At 40.8% G+C, this 21,203-nt stretch overlaps 1 protein-coding gene across 1 annotated transcript; it reads left to right on the forward strand.

Annotated features, from left to right (window-relative positions):
• The first annotated feature begins 11,829 nt into the window (after nt 1-11,829).
• Nucleotides 11,830-15,012, forward strand: LOC100728774 (granzyme B-like). The gene is made up of 5 exons (XM_003463980.4): nt 11,830-11,982; nt 12,998-13,136; nt 13,599-13,734; nt 13,889-14,149; nt 14,756-15,012. The coding sequence occupies exons 1-5, from the start codon at nt 11,874-11,876 to the stop codon at nt 14,897-14,899; spliced, it is 789 nt and encodes a 262-aa protein (XP_003464028.2). The 5' UTR covers nt 11,830-11,873; the 3' UTR covers nt 14,900-15,012.
• Nucleotides 15,013-21,203: the final 6,191 nt, after the last annotated feature.

Raw genomic sequence — 21,203 nt, forward strand, 5'->3', positions numbered from 1 at the left:
GAAGCAAGAGAATTGAAATTTGGGAAGCAAAGGCTTTATTTCCAGACCTGCTGATGAGTCTTCATGAGCCAGTTTGGAGACTGCATGCCAGAAGCTGAAGGAAGGACTTTAAAAAGAGGCTGGATTAAATGGAGGGGGGGGGGACAAAGAAACCTGAAAGCAATCAAACTTGTTGACCCAAATCTGGAAACTGTATAGATGTCCACTTAGTTCTGACAACCTTGGGAGCGTCTGATGCCTTCTGAGTTACTCCCATCCTGCAGATAAGAATTATCTGCAATAACATTTGCAGAAGCAAGTATAAAGCTAATTATATCAGGACAGTTCGTTAACACTAACAGATGGGAAGGGGTCGAAAGTTATAAGAAGCTAAAACTTAAGACTTCACAAGGATTTGGAACTTAATCCTTTTGGTGCATTAGGGTTAAGCCACAACATTTTCCTGTAATTTCCTTGAAGCTAAGGCACATTTTATGACAGACCACCACTGGGTCGGAAAGAGGTCACCAGAAACCAAAAATCTTTATGGCCTAGCCTACATAGATAGCTAAGGGAAGAGGGGAGGCAATAAGGTGCCATACAGAACAGGAAATGACAGTTATGTTTTTCTTTCTTTCTGGGGAGGGGGATCAAGGTCAGGTAAAGGGTTATGCTAATAAGCAAATCTCTCTGCACACAGGCATGTTACTTCAAACAACTGTAAATTAGAGGGCCATCCTAGTTTTCTTTAGCTCTTTAGGGGAGAATAGAGGCACCTAACAGTGATTAACAACCCTTGTTATCTTGTTTTAGCACAACGTCTGTTGTTTTTAGAGGGCAACATTGGTTAACATATCAATTAGGTAAGGTTTTACAATTCTTTACAGAGAAGAGCACTGATTAACATATCAATTAGGTCATCCAAAGACATAAGAAAAAAACACATACAGTAAGCCCGTGTTACAGGTTTTGTTATAATACACATATAATGAAGCTATTTTCTTCGAGTACAACATTCCCCACTGATTTTAGTCAGTGAGTCAAATCTTTGACTCATTGGCATCTGTTTATAACCTTGCATGTGTCTTTAAAACCATTAGCTTTTAAGATCATTAACATAGTTTATCAAATTGTTTATAATACAAGGCCCAGTAGGAGGATTAACAAAGGTCTTGCAGCTGTCATTAAAGCTGTTAACCAAAAGGAGAAAAAAACAAACATTTAAATTTACTCTCTTTTATCATACAAGTAATTTTTAAGTCAGACAGAGGTCTCCTCAGGGCCTCTACAAAGCAAGAGAACACAAGATTATCAGTAACATTAGGCAATCTTAAGCTTTAAAGAGTCCTTGAAAGAAATGACAGTTCACTTATCTGCAGGCTGATTGTCTTTTGAAGTTCAGACCTGCTTGCAGTAGGAACAATTAATCCAGGCAGGATTTCAGCTACTTTGAACAGTCCATTGTGGCTCAAGAGATATATGGTGAGGTCCCTTGTCCAGATGCCTAGGCTCTCCAGCTCGCAGTGGGCAGCAGTGAAATAACCAGTGGATGGAAGTCAGAGCTAGCTGAAAAGTCTGTTGGGACTTAATAAGATCAGCTAATTTTTAGAAAACTTTAAGGATAAGAGGATGGTCTCTCACATAAAACCTCAAAAGAGGAAATATCTGCAACATAGGGGGTGCATCATGCATGCAAAAGGGCAAAAGGAAAAGAGACTCACCCCGTTTTTGCCAGTTTTTAAGGCCATTAGTAATTATGATCTTTAGAATCTGACTTATCTTTTTACCTCTCCTGAACTCTGAGACTGGTAAGCCCAATGGAGTTTTTAATTGATCTGCAAAGCTTAGGTTAATTTGAGTAACTAGGCTATAAAAGCCAGGCCATTGTCGGACCCCATGGATAAAAAGGGAGACCAATTCAGTGAAACTGCTATCAGAGCTGACTCAGACTAAGTAGAACACGCTTTTACCCATCTAGTGAAAAAATCAACCATCAGAAGTTAACACTTATATCCTTGAAATTCAGGCCTTTTATTTTTGTAAAATCTATTTTCCAGTGTTTTCTAGACATAGTCCCACTATAACCAGTGGTTTCTATTTGTTGCAGTACTTTTGGATTTACCAATTGGCACTGGGGGCATCTGAAGCTCCAGATTGGCTAGCTTGATATTATCCCCCAAGGATCTCTCCAAAGTTGAACTACCAGATGCTGGTCTTTTCAAGTGAAAATGGGCTCTGACAAAGAAAGTAGGTGGGATCAGCAGTAATGTCAAGCTTAACTCAATCCCCACTGATTTTGGGGCTTTCTGGCTGACTTTTGGAAGGTGGCATTTGCCAAATTATTTTCCCGTATAACAAGATCATCTTCTGCCCAATGGCTTATACAGCAGATAGTAGTCACTCTACTTGGCATCTAGATGGCAATCAACAAGTCAAAATTTGGGGAGCATTTTTAATCTTTTGACCCCAGAAGACAATAAACACCATTTTTGATAAAGACAACTTGGGGCCTCAGTGTGGGCAATGAGTTTAGCTCACTATTCTGACATCTCTGGCTCTAAGATTTGTTCCCATATAATCTGAGAGTGTATAACAGCAGCTCCTGCGACCCGCTTACCTTGATAGACAGGTAACTGCTTCTATTGCAGAAGTACGATGGAACTCCAGATAGTGACTTATTTGCTAGATCAGGTCGAAGTCCCATGAAGTGATCAATGACCTTAGTACAATTGTGGTGAGGCAACCTAGTTTGAAGCTGCTGTTTCCAGAAATAGTGCCTGACAATGTAAGTCTCAGGAGTTAGACATCCATTGGTCTGGCGGGGCCTTGATGAGATTCTCCAGTGAATAGGAGGAAACAATTAAGAGTTTTTGTCTAAAAGTCAATTTTTAAGCCTCCTTTATGATGGGGCCACCGAGGAAATCACTGCAGACAGGGTGGCCATCTGGCTGCCACAGAATCAAGTCTCTTGGAAAGATAGGCAACAGGCGTCTGGCAGGGTCCCAGATTCTGGACCAGTCCTGTGGCTCCTAGAAATTTTGCACTTGCCTTTTAGTCACAGGAACTGGAATCTGTTGGATGGCTTGCAACAACCAGTGCAGTCTTTCTTTGTATAGACAGGTTCTGACAAGGTTGGAGGGATTAGCATCAGAGCAGTTACTTTTTCGGTTGGCGCCTCTGATGTGGTTGCTAATTTTTGAGCATCCTGATCTGCCAAATTGTTTCCTAGGGTGAATAACAACAACCCACTGAGCAAGCCAGACTGCTGCCAGCAAATCTAGGAGCTGTGGAGCCTTTTTTTTTTTATCTTAATCCCAACTGAGGTTAAGAGACCTTGCTCCTAATAGATGGCTCCATGTACATGTATCGTAGAAAAAGCATATCTACTATCAGTATAGATGTTTACCCCCTTCCCATGGCTAGTTTTAGCACTTCAGTCAAAGCAATGAGCTCCACCTTTTGGGCAGAGATTCTTAACCCAGAGTACCTCCTTTTCGGTCGTCACTGCTTCCGTGGGCTCTCATCTGCCATTCTGGATGAAGCTGCTTACATCTGTGAAATTCCTCTGGTGGTCATCAGGCATAAGGGTGGCTGGGTTTAAGCTGAATAAGTCTTGAAAACTACCAACTCTGGGTCTACGAGCAGGGCCTAATAGTGTGGAAATCTGGCATTGGAAAGCCATTTTTCAGGAGGGGTTTTGATAAGATTCTCTAAACTGTGGGAGGTCACTACAGAAATCTTCTGTCCAAAAGTGAGTTTCTGAGCCTCTTTTAGTAGCATTGCCAATATATAGCCTGGACTCTTTCTTTAGACAAATCCCCCCCCCCTTTTTTCCTGCAATTTGTAGCCCAGATGAGTCACACCCTGACTGCACAATTGGGCATTTTTAGCAGAGACTTCATAGCCCAATTGCCCCAAAGTCCTTAACAGTTCCTCAGTTGCCTCTCAACAAGCTTACAAGCTTCTAGGTGGGTTGAGGCTATTAACAAGTCATCCACGAACTGGAGGAGCCCTATCTCAGGGTGTTCTTTCCTAAATTCCAAAAGATCTCTTGCTAATGCCTCATCAAAAAGAGTGGAAGGGCTCTTGTAACCCTTAGGTAAATGTGTCCAGGTCAGCTGTTCTTTTACCCCTGTATCTGGGTCAGTCCATTCGAAGGCAAAAATGGGTTGACTCACCAGAGTAAGAGGCAAAGTGAAGAAAGCATCTTTCAGGTCCAGAACAGAGTACCAGGTTTTCAGGATTTGGCACTGTTGGGTATAGACTCAGAATTCATCTATTAACCTCTCTGAGATCCTGTACAGGGCTGTCCCTGGCTTCTGGACTGGAAGCAAGGGCATGTTTCAGGGAGAGACACAAGGAATGAGAATATCATTGTCTCTTAGCCTCGGTATGTGGACTTTAATCCCTTTCTGGGCCTCCAGGCTTATCGGATATTGCCACAAGCAGATGGGGCATGCTTGGGGTAAGAGTTCCACCACAAGGGGAACCTGGTTAATTGCTAGCCCTGGAAGATTGTCTTCTGCCCAGACTTTTGGAAACTCCTGTTTTTATTTACTTAACCGTTTTAACTTTAAGTCAGTTTGTGACAACTCAGGTACACGGGACAAATTTTCCAGTGGATGGTAATTTTTTCCTGTTTTAAAAGACCTTTTGTGTCTGAGGGGCATTTTCTCAAAACTCTCAAACCTTTGTAATTTTTGTCTAACATGTGGGGCCGGCTGAGTTGCAAAGAGAACAACTGGCGATACTAGGGTAACCTCCTTACCTCTGGATGTCCAATCAGGATGGGACAAAAGGAAAACATGGTTTTGGCATTCCAGATCAGAGAGCAGGCTTCATCTAGATGGCAAACCACCATTTGTCCCAGGGTGCCACGTGGCAGGCCATCATTTTACTGATATTACATACTTAACAAAAAGAGGCTTTTTCATAGGTAACAAAATTGTGCCATATAATCTCACAGATGTTCATAGCACATGCAAGAACTTATATCTTATCTCTATTATCACCTATAATCTCATTTTGCAACAAAGATTTACCAATCTTATAAATAAATCTACCAAAACTGATCTAATACTGTCAAATTTTGAACACATTTACTTCTTGTCAAACCTGTTATTTTCAGTACTACAAACCAAGACAAATAAAATTTACATTGTCTCGAGCTCTCTATAACTTACAATATACCCCCAAGTTTTATCTTCTTTCATATTCTGGCACAGCCAGATATTTTTACTTGAAGACAAACCACTTTCTTTGTCCCTCTTTTTTACTATTACCAGTCAATTACCTTTCTTCTTGCTTCTCAGACAACATTAAAACTCTCAACAAAATACTTGAAGTCACCTTTTAGTAGTCTAAAACATATTTAATTATTTTATGTCTTTCTACCACATTAAAATGCTGTATTTTTAAAATAATGTAACCTTTTAACTGGCTCAATTACAGTATGACCTGGTTTTTACTTGGTAAAGTTGATATGATCCTTAAAAACCATAAATATACACATATATGTGCACATATGTTTACATTTTAACCAGAAAGAAAAATACTCCTTTTAAAAGGCATGCCATGGTTGCAAGCAATCAATTGAGGACTAAAATATTAAACAAGGCACCACAACATTAAAAACACAAACAAAGGTTTCTTTGTGCACAGTTTGGTGAGTTAAAGAAAATAATCTTTTTTTATTATGAACCTTGAATCTAATAAGCCATATGGATCCTGTAACAGAAATGGGTAGTGAGCCCCTAAGTTAGTAACAAATTTAAACAGGCAAACAATTCTAACGTACAAAAACAGTGCACATCAATATCTAAATCCCTTTGTCCATTTTGGGCTCTTAGAAGTGGTTCCTAGGGGAGAATGTTCTGTTAGATTTGGGGTAACCAAAAGGAGAACAATTAGAACAAATGGACACACAAACAGACATACAAGACAAGACAAGCTGCAGCAAAATGGCCTTTGCTCAAAAATTAATCAAATTTTGGGATCTGGAGGAATTAACAAATTAACCAACGGAGCAGTTCCCCACCTGGGGCAGAGTCACAAACGGACAGAATTCATATGAAAAACCAATTGACTCTGTCCTTGGGAGGTTCACACTCCCAAATTGAGGGCATCCTCTCAAAATTACAAATTGACCAAAGCCCAAACAAACCCTCCAGAGTACTTACTTTCAAATGTTCAGAAATGAGTCTGGCATCTTGCTCCCATCCAGGGCGAGCCCCCAAATGTAATAAGTCAGACCCCAGTGTAAAATCCAAGGAAGCAAGAGACTGAAATTTGGGAAGCAAAGGCTTTATTTCCAGGCCAGGTGATGAGTCTCTGGGAGCCAATTTGGAGACTGCGTGCCAGAGACTGAAGGGAGGGCTTTAAAAAGAGGCTGGAGGAAAAGGGCGGGGGGACAAAGAAACCTGCAGAGCCATCAAACTTGTTGACCCGAATCTGGAAACAATATAGGTTTCCACTTCGTTCTGATAACCTTGGGAGCTTCTGGTGACTTCTGAGTTACTCCCATCCTGCAGATAAGAATTATCTGCAATAACATTTGCAGAAGCAAGTATAAAGCTAATTATCTCAGGACAGCTCATTAACACTAACAGATGGGAAGGGGTCGAACGTTATAAGAAGCTAAAACTTAAGCCTTCACAAGGATTTGGAACTTAACCCTTTTGGTGCATTAGGGTTAAGCCACAACATTTTCCTGTAATTTCCTTGAAGCTAAGGCACATTTTATGACAGACCACCACTGGGTCGGGAAGAGGTCACCAGAAACCCAAAATCTTTATGGCCTAGCCTAGATAGATAGGTAAGGGAAGAGGGGAGGAAATAAGACACCATACAGAAGAGAAAATGGCGGTTATATTTTTCTTTCTTTCTGGGGAGGAGGATCAAGGTCAGGTAAAGGGTTATGCTAATAAGCAAATCTCCCTGCACACAGGCAATTACTTCAAAAAACTGTAAATTAGAGGGCCATCCTAGTTTTCTTTAGATCTTTAGCAGATAATAGAGGCGTCAAACAGTGATTAATAACCCTTGTTAGCTTGTTTTAGCACAACTTCTGTTGTTTTTAGAGGGCAACAATGGTTAACATATCAATTCGGTAAAGTTTTACAATTCCGTACAGAGAAGAGCATTGATTAATATATCAATTAGGTAATCCAAAGACATAAGAAGGAAAACACATACAGTAAGCTCGTGTTACAGGTTTTGTTATAATACACATATAATGAAGCTATTTTCTTAGAGTACAGCAAGGAGCATTGTCACATTTTAAGTTAGTACAGCAAATAGGAAATTAGAAAGACTGGGTAGAACTTCTAGGCAAAAGGTTTCCAAATGTGTACGCACTGTGAGATGCAGGCATACAGGGAGAAAAAACAAAAAAATAAAAACAGTCACATTTTATGGTTTACCTCAAAGTGTATTGTAAACTCAAACACGGAAGTCACACAATGTACCGTTACATATTTAAAAGAACATTAGATTCAAAGAAGCTCACGTAGCACCAGAAAATTGAACAACAGCCTGAACCCACAAACCATAATGGTTAATGCTACATATTTGCTTTCCAAGCCCACAGTGACCCATCAAATTCAGACAGCGTTTAATGTACAGACTTCACTTGTGCTATGAGACAAACTGTTGACACTGTATCCATGTTTTTAGGCTGTTCTTGGCTCAAGTATAGCGAGCAATCATTCTCTGTCATCCTAATGCCAACTGGAGGGTTGTCTAGTTCCCCTTGTGCACAAGGACTCCTCATCCAATATACTCACAAACAACCAGTATAAAATTCATTTTCACATTGGGATAATGTCATCTTTTAGGTACCTGCCACCTGCCTTCTTTTTGCTCATGGAGAATATGGTAGCAGAATATCTTAATGATCCAGGTCATCTTCATAATCAGGGTGAAGCAGCTGATTTCAAAAATTCTGAGTTAAAAAATGTTTCATGCAACACAGGTGTTCCGGGCTATGCGTGAAAAGGTAAAAATGAAGACATACAAGAAACAAAACCATGTAGAATGATGTACACGAACACACAAAAATAAAAATCTAGATGTACATTCTGCATATGTAATCACACACAAAAACATATATTTAATATGCATATAGGTGTGGCAATGTATATGAAAATGTATACAAACACAGTGAGAAGTATTGCATATAGAAAGTTAGAGATAGACAGAGATTCACATAGCTGTGTTGACAATCACATTTCCCATTGTAACTGACATTATAGTTAAAAATATTTTAAAGGCCTTTTATGTAGCTTATATTGTCTCTGTCAAATTAGATCATGAAATCCAGAAATAGGCAATTGAGCCATGTAACTGAAACAAAGTCCAGAATTCTAAACCTCAGACTCTTTCAACTGACAGATAAACTCAGAGCCCCATTGAAACCTTTCTAGTGATCTTTCCCCCCAAAACCCACTGTAACCTGCCAGCATTCTAAGATATCCTGCTGCCTCTATTGCAAGAACATCCTGAAAAGAAAATATCTAGACTTACCTAGTTATGAAATCACTTCCTTTTGCTGAACTGAAATCTATACAGTGTTGTTTTGACGACTTCTAAGAGTGATAGACAGTTTTCAGTATAGTAAGCATGCATCTTCTGTGTGTGTTTTGTGTTTGTATGAGGTTTTGTGTGTGTGTGTGTGTGTGTGTGTGTGTGGGCATGAAACTCTCAGAAACCATTTGAGTATTGGTACATCACTTAATATCTCTGACTGCTTCATCTTAGAATGTGTAAATGTAAGTCCAGTGCAGGATATGAAAACTGCAGTTGGATAAACTAAATAAATCCCTGTTAAAACACGGTAAGGTATGGATTAATAATGATTCCCTTTATCTTCTCGTTTATTGTGTTTGTTTCATACATTCTGCTACTAAGTAATAGTCACAAATTATTTCAGGATAGCTATGATGTGCCTTTACCTTACTTCTTCAGATTTTTATGGTTGAGCTAGCAGTTGACAGCACCATAAAGATCCTTCCTTCAGAAACATTTCACAGCACTCAGGCTGGGAAACGTCTCACAACTAACTAATTCCTCTTCATTTAACCCATTTTAAAATATAGGGAAAAATAAAGCCCTGGTCTTACTGATTCTGTGATGACTAGAGCAACAGTGAGATTTCTGGAGAGAGAGAAAGAACCTAACGCAACAATGCGAACTGATACAGTCCCAATAATTCCAGATCCCATTATGTCCTCAGGAGATCTTAAGGACCACTTATGATCTGCGCATATGCAGTTAAGAACTCATACGTGCAAATTCAGAGTCTTAACATGACATAAAAAGCAAGTAGCACATTGTCATAAAAAAACCCTTCATTATAAGTAATCCTTTTAAATGTAAATAGTTTAACTTTCCTAAGATTTAAAGAATGATTTTAGAAACATGATCCTCCAGCCATGCAATATTCAAAATAGACAAGTGCATAGAGAAGAAAGATTAGCAGTGCAGTGAGCAGGACGATGAGGTAAAGGTTAATGGGGAGCAATTATTTAATATTTATACAAAGTTCAAGGTGCTAGAAATAGTTTGAAATTCGAAATACACATTTTGAATGCCATAAATTCTACTGAACTGTATGCATGAAAATAGTTACACATGTAACTTGTTAACTTCCCCTCAGTTTTAAAAATGAGACATAAATGTGTTTATCATCATCCCTTGTTAAAATTTTTCAATGCAAATATTGCATGACAAATGTATTAGATCGTACTTCAAAACGTTAAAGCTAAGTATTAATCAGTGAAGAAAATCAGGTAATTTTGTTTATGCAACTGATCCAAGATCTGGAAGAGTTTAATTATTTACACTTTATGTTTATTTTTTAGTTTACAACTTTAGACATTTATTGCATATTAAATTTTTTAATAAGACTATGAAAAAATCATTAAGGTAATACTGAGTAATTGGATAATTTAAATGTGTTTAAAATGTTTAAATTGTAAAATTAGTTATGAATGAGTACAATAGGAAGTAAATTGCAGTGTATGTACAGCATTGCACTGAGTTAATGAGCTCACCGCATAAGTTTAATGGGCTGTATATAAGACTATAGAAATCAGTACATTGATTCCTCAAAAAACTAAAAGTAAACTTCTATTCAGCCCAGTAGTGTCCCTTCTAAAGATAGCAGTTTCACTATCTTCCTAAAAGAGTGAGAAACTTTATTACAGTAATATACGCATATCCATGTTCATAGTAGCTCAAATCATAGCAGCTATAACTTAGAAGAACACTGTTTGTCCAGCAATAGATGAATTTTTCAAAATGTGGCATTGAACACAAAGGAGTACTACTCTTCTATAAGCAGGACAAACATGAGTCATTTGTAGAAAATATTTGTACTTAGGACCATGATGTTAAATAAAATAAACAATCAACACAACATTAAATATCACATGGTTTCTCTTTTATAAGAAACCTAAAGTATGAATAAAGAGCCAAATAAAAGATACATAACAAGAAACAGTGATAGATTTTTTTCAGATAAAAAGAGGAGTAAAAGTTGTAAGGAGGAGAAAGAGAAGAGACAAGAAGAGGACAAGAAGAAATAAGATGCATTACATAAAAAAATTCTCACAATAAGTATAATCATTATGGAACACAAATATGTATAATAAAATTTTCGATTGTCTGGGGGAGATAGACAAATGCATGCTACTTTTCCTTCCTTCTCTCTGAATATTCTTAATGAATATGTATTATAATTACAATCAGAAAAAAATTTTGCCTTCTAATTATTTGCTACTGGGAAAGTTCAGTTAAAAACAAGCTCAGCTTTGATAAATGTTGATGGTCCTCTATTGAGAAGGAAGATACACCGTAATGTTTTCTTTTCAAGTGTAATACTCCTAATAGAAAAACATGTAAAACATAAACAGGAAACTTTAATCACCAAATCAAATTATTCAGACCTACAGTTGGGCCTTGAGCAACAGGGTTGCAGTGGATTCAGGCAGGCAGGCTTCAAAACAGGAACACTATGGCAGAAGGATTTCATGGAGCAAGGCAATTCTCAATTTCTATAGAATGGGAAGAAGAGAAAAGAAAAAGAGCCCTAAAAACAAGGGACCAGTATCCTAATATATACACACCAAGACAACTCCATATTTTAGTTCAGGTGGTTCTACTGGGATCCACAACAGCACAACCAAAGCAATAGGAGTAACCTATGTCAAAACATAGATTGAATTGCAAGGACCCACAGCAATTTGCTAATTTAGACCAAAAATGCCAAGTGCAGACATTTTGTTCAAAAATATTGAGAAGAGAGGCCTACTCCGTCACACTCAATGTTTATAATTAAATAAGAGATGTTTAGGATTCCCATGGAAGGAGGCTATGATCGTGTCAGAGTCACCAGATTGATTGAGCAGATGCTGGCCACACTTTGTTATTCCTAAGTACATTGCTCCACTGTGGCCTTCCTGAAATTGGGTTACTGGGTTTCTGTCTCTTTCATCAGAAGGTCAGCTCACTCTCCAGCATGTTTTCTCCTAGCACAAGAGATGGTCCTAATACTCAAATGCTTCTAAATCTACCCTGATGAAACCTGGCATTGATAATTCTGTCATTGGAAACCCAGGTTTATGAGAATGTCCTGGCCAATACCATATCCTGCAGACCCACCTTGCATTCCTGGGTTTCTGGTGAGGACAGGAACACATGATTTGATCTGACTCATCAGCTGTGCTCATTGTACGGTTCTCATACACTTGAAAGGTGTCATGATGAGAGGAGACAGTGGCAGTAGTGTGTTGTTTTAGAAAGCCTCTCACGGTAAAGCACCACAAAACCAGTGTCAAATATGTGGTCACTGTGCAAACTCCTCCCTTTTCCTCTGCTGGGGGATAAAAGACAACATGGAAAAGTCTTCAGATGCTCTGACTTGGAGTAGCTTCTTGCTTCTTGGGAAGATGCAGCTGCTCCTGCTCCTGTTGGCCTTTTTTCTGCTCCCCAGAGCAGAGGCAGGTGAGTGACCATCTCCACCCTCCAGATGCCCAATCTTATTGCACAGAGCATATGAATCTCCTGTCCCTATGAAATACCCCCAGAGTCTTATGTCTGCCAGCATTGCTCTGAACCTGAACTGAAATCCCACCAGAGCGAACCAGGTAGGACACTGCATAAGCTACTGGAGTTTGTTTTCAAGAAGAGCCTGTGGATACTGTACCCTCAGTAAGCCTCAGCTTGCACATCTAGAGAGACATTCTTCAAAGTTCATGCAGGTGAGAAGTAAAAAGGAGAAAATATCAAGCACTCCTAAACAGGGCAGCATGGGCCAGTCTTCCCGGTCAGGGGAGGGGAAAGGCTTTGCATTCATCAACTGCCTAGCAGAGATGCCTAGAGCTCCTCAGAATGGATGGAATCTCTGTCCTCTGAACACTGTTTTTGCCTCTCCTCACTGCTACTAACTTTCTCCAGCTCTGCTTTCCTCCTCCGGACTTCAGTGGCTCCTCTGTTTTCCAGTAGGAGACACAGAGGCAGAGTCACACTTCTTTGCTTTCCAGAATTCCATCTGCACTGCTCTACTAACCAGACACTAACTGCAGCTGTTCCTTCATGCTGCCAGGGAACAGATCTGAGACACCCTCTACATGTCAGGCCTTAGGAAAGAGGATAAGACCACATCTACAGTACACCTAGAGCCCTGCCAGAAGTAAGCATCACCCTCCTAGACATCAGAGGACTCAGAAACGTTTTATTTACTCAAGGGATGTAAAAAGTTAGCAGAGCAATGATGAAAAGCCTCAGAGGTTTTGTTTTCCCCTGATACATATAGTCATCTCCAATCAAACAGAGGAAAAGGACAAGTAGAACAAGACTCAATTTCCTGCACTTTGGAGAACAAATTGAGTCATTTTCCTGTAGGTTCCTGTCCACTTCAAGAAATTGCAGGCTCCCAAATGCCCAACTGTTCAGAGACTGTAAGTAGATACTTGTTAAAGGACTCAGTGGCTTCACCCAGTCTTCTTGATGTTTTCAGGAGAGATCATCGGGGGACATGAAGCCAAACCCCACTCCCGCCCCTACATGGCTTACCTTAAGATTGATTCTAGTGACATTTGTGGTGGCTTCCTGATTCAAGAGGACTTTGTGCTGACAGCTGCTCACTGTTTAGGGAGGTGAGAGAGGAAAAACAGTCCACAGTCTACAGGAAACACTTCTCAGAGCCCTTTTTCTAGGGAGCTCACTGAGCTCATGGACATAACCATGAGGAGGTCTGGTAAGAGTACGAAAGGGTCATCATGTCCCAAGAGGAGAGAAGCAAGGTGGCACCAAAGAATTCCTGATATAAGGAAAATCAGGGCAGTCAAACCTGATTACATGTAGACCCAGGACCATACTTTGGCATAACCATGCAAAGAAAAGCAGTTTCATGTCCTTTCCTGGAGGCACTGACCATTGAGCACCTCTGGGGCCCAAGGTGCCCTCCCTCAGTACTAAGAAGGAGGGACAGTCTTTCAGCCGGGTAGCCCTCTGTCCTCTACAGCTATACCCTGTTTCAGCTGTGGCCTGGTTTTACAGATCCTGGGTTTTGTCTTTTGTCCCTCCCCATCCACCAATCCACTTGTCTCTGTGTACAGCCAAATAGAGGTCACCTTGGGGGCCCACAACATCAAGGAACAAGAGGATACCCAGCAGGTCTTCCGTGTACAAAACGCATTTCCCCACCCAGACTATAATCCGAATAAACGCATCAATGACATCATGCTGCTGAAGGTAAGGCACATGTACTTGTCACTCTTGCTCTCCTCAAGAATGGTTGCCACTCCCACTGGCACCCTGCCCCTGCCCTCTTTGCCATCATGTCCATCACACTGTGCATACCCAGGAGCATACACTGAACTGGACTTCCTTACTTATTTTCCACCAGCTGGAGAAAAAGGCCAAGCTGACTAAAGCTGTGCAGCTCCTCAACCTGCCCAAGGGCAGGACCCAGGTGAATCCAGGTACCCAGTGCCAGGTGGCTGGATGGGGACGATTGTCCCCAGGGGGACCACATTCAAGCACACTGCAGGAAGTGGAGATGATAGTGCAGAAGGACGAGAAGTGTGAGGAACTCTTTCCAAAGTATTATGATCGTGCTACTGAGATTTGTGTGGGAGACCCAAAGATTAAAAATACTTCATATGAGGTAAGACGAGGCATCTGTCACAATTGGCTTTGTGGGAAAGAGTGTTTGGGACAGATCTAGTACCAGGAGACCCAAGCATCATGGATTCCTTCACCCCATAGGCTCTTATGTTTCTCCCAGAAAAGAGAAGAAGGGAGCAGTCTTAGCTGGGAGGTTCTAAAGCCGCTACAGTTTTACTAAGGGGCCTCTGGTGAAGGAAACCCCACTGGAAGCTTCAGTTTGTTACACATGACATGAGCTCATGGCACAGGCATGAGAAAAATTTTTCCCTGCTGTGCAGGAATTGTAACCTCCTCTGAGAAGGAAGCCCTCGTTGTCAATGAGCTCATCATCTGTGCTCGTTGTCAGACTTGGTCATCAGCCTCCCTGGTCTGTAATGAATGGTCCTCACTACTCTACAGGGGTGAGGTCCAGACCTGGGGATGAAGACAAAGGCTGGATCCAAGAGTGAAAATGTCCATAGTCAGAGCTCAGCAGCTAAGAGCCTGTAGTTCCCTTTAATCTCTCACAAGCAGACCTTACAATCAGTACTGCATGAGAGGGCTTGGGATAATGAAAGTGAGAAGTAAAGTGGTGCCCTTGTTCACAGAGTCACTCCATTTACAGGGTGACTCCGGAGGCCCCCTGGTGTGTAATAATGTGGCACAGGGCATTGTCTACTATGGATCACAAAATGGAACAACACCATGTGTCATTACCAAAGTCTCATGTTTTCTACGCTGGATAAAGAAAACCATGAAACATAGCTGACAGCTCACAGCAAAGTAAATCCCCTCTATCAGCAATCATCTTACCTGAATCTGCATCTAGAATCACTCTAGAACAGATACCAGCAATTAAATAAATGTTTCATCTCAGTGGAAGGCTAGTTTTTTGTTTGCTCACTTACTTTGGTTCATGGGGACCAACTCTGTGGTAAGCAGGACAGTGACACAGTTCTGATGATTTCTGCCTCCTCCACACCTTCTCCACTCAATACCTTTCCAAATCCCCTCTCAAAACTGTTAGCAAGCTCCTCCTTATACACTTTAGCTTCTCCACAACCTCTCTTTTTGCAAGGGCTACAGTTAAGCACCAACTGAAGAAATAGGAGACATCTTTCTTCCTAAGGCTCCAGTGGAACATGTGACTTCCTTTGTGTCACATGTAGTGGGGAAGGGCATGATTTCATGGGTCCTGGAGTTCAGCCAGGCACCACTGAGGTCATGACTGGGCCCCATCAGGCTCGGTAGAGGAAGGGTATTCCTGAGCAGGACATTTCTCTCCCACAGCTTTAGGGATACACATGGAGTGCAGGGTAACCTGACTGACTCTTCACATTCACCTGAAATTTTCTTCTCCATTCTGCTCTAAGATCAACCTTAGCTTACAGCCACCTTTATGCCCATTTTTATCCCTCCAAGAGTTGTCACTGTCTACCAACTACTCTCCTTAAGAGGCCACACTGATGCGATAGTGTAAACTCTTCAAACCTCCCAATCCAGGACCAAAACCTGTCTCTCTTCACAGGTTAATGAAACCTTGGTTCAGAACTGGGTGGTGGCCTTTATTCTGCTTAGCTATTGTTCTGACTGGACGTAGGATCCCCTTTGGGCCCCACAACTACATTCACTGGATTAACTCTTTATTCATGGCATGAGTTTCACTGGACTTGGTAGATTGAAATTTCTTTATTAGAATTCCAAGAGCCTTTCCTGGCTTTACAAATATAATCTCCTCCCGACTGTGACAAGACTGGAATGGTTTCTGTATTAGTGTGTACAAAGTGCTAGGCCAGATGCTGGACATTAGCTCATCTGCCAAGGCACCTGCCAAGCAACCACGAGGTACTGAGTTCAGTCCTAAGTACAAAACGAAAAATAGTTCCAGGTCTTAGGTTCTATGATGAACATAATCATAGACCCCAGTGAAGCTGGTATGGTCACAGGCTTTCCAAATTAACTCCCTCTCCATCCTCCAGATTGCCCCATGAGGCCTGTGTGGAAAATCAGTGAAATAAAATATCTTATTTATATTTCTTCTTACAGTTTCTATCAACATTATCACATGATACATCAAAATATGAGATTTAAAAATGACCTTAGTCACACACTTTTCAGATAGGAATTTGCTAAATGATTCAAAAGAGGGCCCCTAGGTGATAAGATAATGAGGCAGGCTTATTTTCATTGGTTTGAAAAGAAACAGATGTACATGTTTTCATACAAAATCCAATTACAGGAAACACACATATCCAGTCCAACTGCTGTAACCATAATCCCTGTCAGTACTACAGGGCCCTCTTCTAAATAATCAAACTTGAGTCTGGGAGGCCACCACAGAAGAAAATGGGGAAATATCTATAATATTTAGGTCATCATGATTATTGATACATCCATTATATCTAATATTATCCAAGCTTCGTTTGTTGAGAAGTTCATAGCTTAGAGAACACAAAGTGCACGGCATTTTGTCCTTTGGTTGCTGGGTTTACCTTGCTGAACATTCTCTCCACCTGGAACTGCACAGTCAGGTCACTAATACTCCACAGTGCCTGGCCAAATTCGGCTCAATCTTAATGCCTCTATGTCCCAAATACACAAATTACTACATTGTTTTGTGGCACAGATTTAAATCTCACTCTGATATCATGTAATTCTCAAAGGCATGCCTTCTCCCATCTTTTTTACAAAGCATGCTACATCACAGTCTCATAATTGTCTGGTGTAGCTTTACAAGGGTAAATCAGCTTCTGACTTGAGCCTGAAAAACAAAATTCCTGCACCTAATACCTACTGAAGTTCTGGCTCCTTCCTCAGGAAAAAAAATGCAAATCCACAAAGCAAAAAATCAAAAAACAATATTTAAAATGTTTCCCAGTCATATACATGAATACTTCTGCATTTTATTTACTTTAGGGAAATGGGTTTGTAGTTTAAACTCCTTTGAAATGGATTACTGTAGATTGATCCCAATACTACTCTAAAAGAAGAGAAAGAAACAGAGTCCCAAGAATGCAAAAGTTAGGAGAGAGCTTGGACTGAGGCACGTTCCCCAACCATCTGCCTACCAGCAGTCCTGGTCTTCTAACTCTCAGTCCATGTTTTGGCTCCATCTCCACAATCTTGAACTTTGCTGGTCTATTGGTCTTACTTCCTGAATAACAAGGCCACTGTCATCTGTTTACATCCGCCATGATGATAGGTGGATTATTGATCCTGATATCTAAGGGAATATCGATTCCCTGAATTGACCCTTAGTGACAGTGAATGAAAGTCAATGTAAGGCCAACAAAGGGGTATCCTGACTTCACCAGGTTACCTTGTTAGGACAACTGAGTTGAGATCTACCAATTTGTGACTTTTATTATCTGCAAGGAAAAGGAATGTAAGTTTGCATTTTGACATAGATGTGAACTGTTACCTCCATTTTCCTTGACATACTATTTAAGGTTTCTCATCTTCTTTTATCTACACATGTAGTTAGTAATAGGTATCTCGCACACTGGAGTTTTATACAACATATCTAAAGTAGCTGGTATATCCTCTCAAGCACAGTAAGAAACGAATCCATATAAATTCCCATTGATTTCACCAAGTACTATAGTTTTCCATGCAAGGATTTACTCAATCAAATGATACTTAAAATTATTTCAACAATTCTTTTCTTGAAGCTATTTATGGTGTTCTAAGAGATGTTATGGTATATATATATATATATATATATATATATATATATACAATTTGGAATGACTAAGTAAGGCTCATCAACATAACCAACAATTTAATAATTCTGTTACTTTATACTCAGAGCATCTGAAATTTGCACTTAGCAATTCTGAAATATACACTACTATGTGAGATCAGTGTGATGCATACACACTACTAAGTATGTATACACACTACTGAGATTTCCAGAAACACAAGCATCTCTTCACTTTTGTGACTCAACAAATTACATGAAGCCATAGGAAATTTATCCATCAGAGAGCAGCAATAGAGCAGCCTCAACCTTAAAAAGAGGAACAGTTAATAGATTCACAGACAACACTGAACAATTCCCAATGAGAATCAGGAGTGGAATGATCTAGGCTCCTGAACTGCAAAACCTGAGTGCCAACATTCATTCCACACATATCCTCAGAGAGTTTCAAGCAAGACTAAGCTCCAGTTGACTGGCATCCCTTGAAAAAAAAGGGAAATTGAGAAATAAAGACACACAGAGACATGATGATAGATACAGATGGGAGGTATGTATTCACAAGCCAAGAAGTGAGAACTACTGCTGATGGAATGGCCTTAGATCAAGAATGTCTACCCAAAAGCTCTTGCATTCAGAGCTGGGCATTTGGAAGACTATTTTCTGGGATCATGAAATGCTAAATAATGAACATCTAAGCAAATACGTTACTCATTGCAACAGAGTAAACAATGATTTATTATGATTCAGTGAATTTTGTTTCCCAAAATTTCTTCTTAAGAAAAAATCCACACTATTTGACATGATTTATGTCTGTGGCCCCCAGGCCTCATGAGTTTGCACTGTGCATTTCTGATGGTTCATTGTCTAGTGCTTTGATTGATGGTGTCAGTGCTCCACCCATAGAGGGGTGGAAGACAGGATGTGATGTAATGGCAGGAAGAAAGTGACCCTTGCTCTCTTTGCAGGTTGCTGCTTGCTGTTACAGCCACCATGAACTGCGTCCCATCCGTTCCCACCTGCCTTGGAGCCAACTGAGTGTGGACTGAAACCTCCAAAAACTGTAAAAAATAAATCTTTCCTTTCCCAACTTGGGCTTCAGGTATTTTGTCTCCACAACAAGTAATATGTAACTAAGACATCATTCATATTTAAAGAAAGTATTCTAATCATTTTAAAAATCTGAGGCTATGATTGTGGCAAAATAGAAAACTCTTACTATCCAACAGAAAAACATACTGTCCATTTTCACATGTGCTTAGAAGAAGTCTGGACTTTATCCCATATTCCAAGCCAGCTTCACCACCAAGTTTGCCACCTCTTTCTCTAAGGACAGATTTTAAGTCCACTTTAGACATTTATCAGCCTTTGAGGGAAGGACCCATCTACCTTTCCTCCTTGGCTCTAGCCTGCTAAGTAGTTGTTCACAATCTTCACCGAATGAGAAAAGACACAAGAGCTGTGAAAAAGAGCCATGCTTAGTACAGTTCAGGCACTAGGCATGTTCTGAGGTCTCTGCCCTTCTACTAGCTGCATGCACCACATGCTCAACTACCCCTACCTCTTGAGCTTTCTTCTTGCTGTGCCTTGTGACTCAGCCACAGAGCTGTTAGAGGTGACAGTGTGGTATTCACCTAAACCAATTCAGATAATGTTCATAACTCTCCCTAGAAGGATGACACCCACTGAAACCAGAAGAGCACATATCTAAGAGATCAGCAAGGTCACAGGGCTTGTGGCTCATTCAATGTGCTGCAGGGGCTCTGTCTGCTCTGACCTGGCAGCCTTCCTGGGAAAATGACACCACTTTTACTCCTGCGGACCTTTCTGTTGCCCTAGAGGCTGGAAGGTGAGCAGCCATCCTTATTCCAGAGGTCTGAGCTCATCCCACAAAATCTTCACTACTGATTTTTTGTTAGCTTCGGTGTGGAACTTTCTCCTTGGTCTCAACCAGGAGTTTTCTAACCACAGATCCAGTTTCAAACCCAGACTCACAAATCCAAAGTAACCCGGACACTTCTGAGGGTTTCAAAAGGAGGGTGTTCTCAAATGGTTTAGTACGTGTTAGCCTGTCCACAGAATTTCCTGCATTAGCCAGAAACGAGTTGTCCTCAGAAAAACATTAAAAAACAAAAATCAAGAACACATAAAGCAGTGAATGTGAAGCAACAAAAGTAAGTATTTAAATTGTGTTACTCAAAACCAGAACAGGGCAGCTTAGACCAACAGCCTGTGGGGGGCGGGTGTCACAGACTCAGTTGCACTTTCCAGTGCCCAACCAACCCAGTCCCAGCCCTGAAGAGAATCTCAGGGTGCAGCTAGATTCAGAGGTGTTAAGATGACTGTATATGCTTTTCCATTACCCTGGCTCCACCTTAGGTCTTTGCAGCTTCACTCTAATGATCTTTTCTACCTCTGCCTTGCCGGCCTCCCTTGGGGACTCTCCCTCCTCCTAAAATTTTATGGCCCTCTATGCCACCACAATACACTTGCCCATCAAGCACTGATGAAACGTTGAGTAGGCATCAGATACACAGCCTAAATGTGTTAGGCCTACATCATCAGCATTTTGGAGAATCGAACCTCATAATCATATAGGAAGATTGTTAGAATGTGCCACCAATCCAGAAATTAACAGATGTTCAAACAAAATTGTAACATTCAGTAAGAAAACAGGAATGAAGGCAGCTGCCCAGTGTCTTCTGAAACTGTGCAGTCAGTCATCCCACTTCCAGGCATGTGTCCAAGTTAGGAAGTAGAAGACCAGCACTACCCTGACTTTCTCAGAACATTTGAGATTTAGAAAACGTCTGGCTCCAAGGCATGCAGCCTGCACACATAAAATGAGTACCCCCTGCAGGGTATAGAGCACCCCAGACCCCACCCTCAACCCTCACTTCCCCCAGTCTTCTCTCTTGACCACACTGCTCCCAGCCATCCCATCTTCAGCTTTTCTTTCAGAGGAGATCATCGGGAATTATGAGGCTAAGCCCCTTTCCCATCCCTAGATGGCCTTTGTCCAGGTTCTAAATGGACAGAAGATGAAGAGATGTGGTGGTGTCCTGGTGCGAAAGAAATTTGTACTAACAGCTGCACACTGCAAGGGAAGTTCAGGACGGACAACCAGCCCACATTTGCCAAAAACCAATGGGGACTTCTGTCTTCTACAGGAACTGCAGTCCTAGGAATGCCTGGCTTTCACAAACCCATAAGAGCTCATCAGCAAGCAGGAAAGGAAGCAAGATCCAAAGTTCAGCACAGTAATTGAATGTATGATAATTAACTATATCAAGCATTCTAAGATAAAGAAATGATTCTGAGGCTGGAAAAATAAAAGGGAGATGAAGGAAGAGGAGAAAATAAAGAAACTGAATGT

The sequence above is a fragment of the Cavia porcellus genome, unplaced genomic scaffold, assembly GCF_034190915.1.
Source record: "Cavia porcellus strain 051 isolate PalLab524CR breed Dunkin Hartley unplaced genomic scaffold, mCavPor4.1 scaffold_1, whole genome shotgun sequence".
Classification (NCBI taxonomy): Eukaryota; Metazoa; Chordata; class Mammalia; order Rodentia; family Caviidae; genus Cavia; species Cavia porcellus.

Coding starts and splice junctions, on each gene's coding strand:
- LOC100728774 (XM_003463980.4), top strand. CDS start 11,874: ATGGAAAAGTCTTCAGATGCTCTGACTTGGAGTAGCTTCTTGCTTCTT. Junction 11,983..12,997: donor GCTCCCCAGAGCAGAGGCAG/GTGAGTGACCAT, acceptor TGATGTTTTCAG/GAGAGATCATCGGGGGACAT. Junction 13,137..13,598: donor GCTGCTCACTGTTTAGGGAG/GTGAGAGAGGAA, acceptor CTCTGTGTACAG/CCAAATAGAGGTCACCTTGG.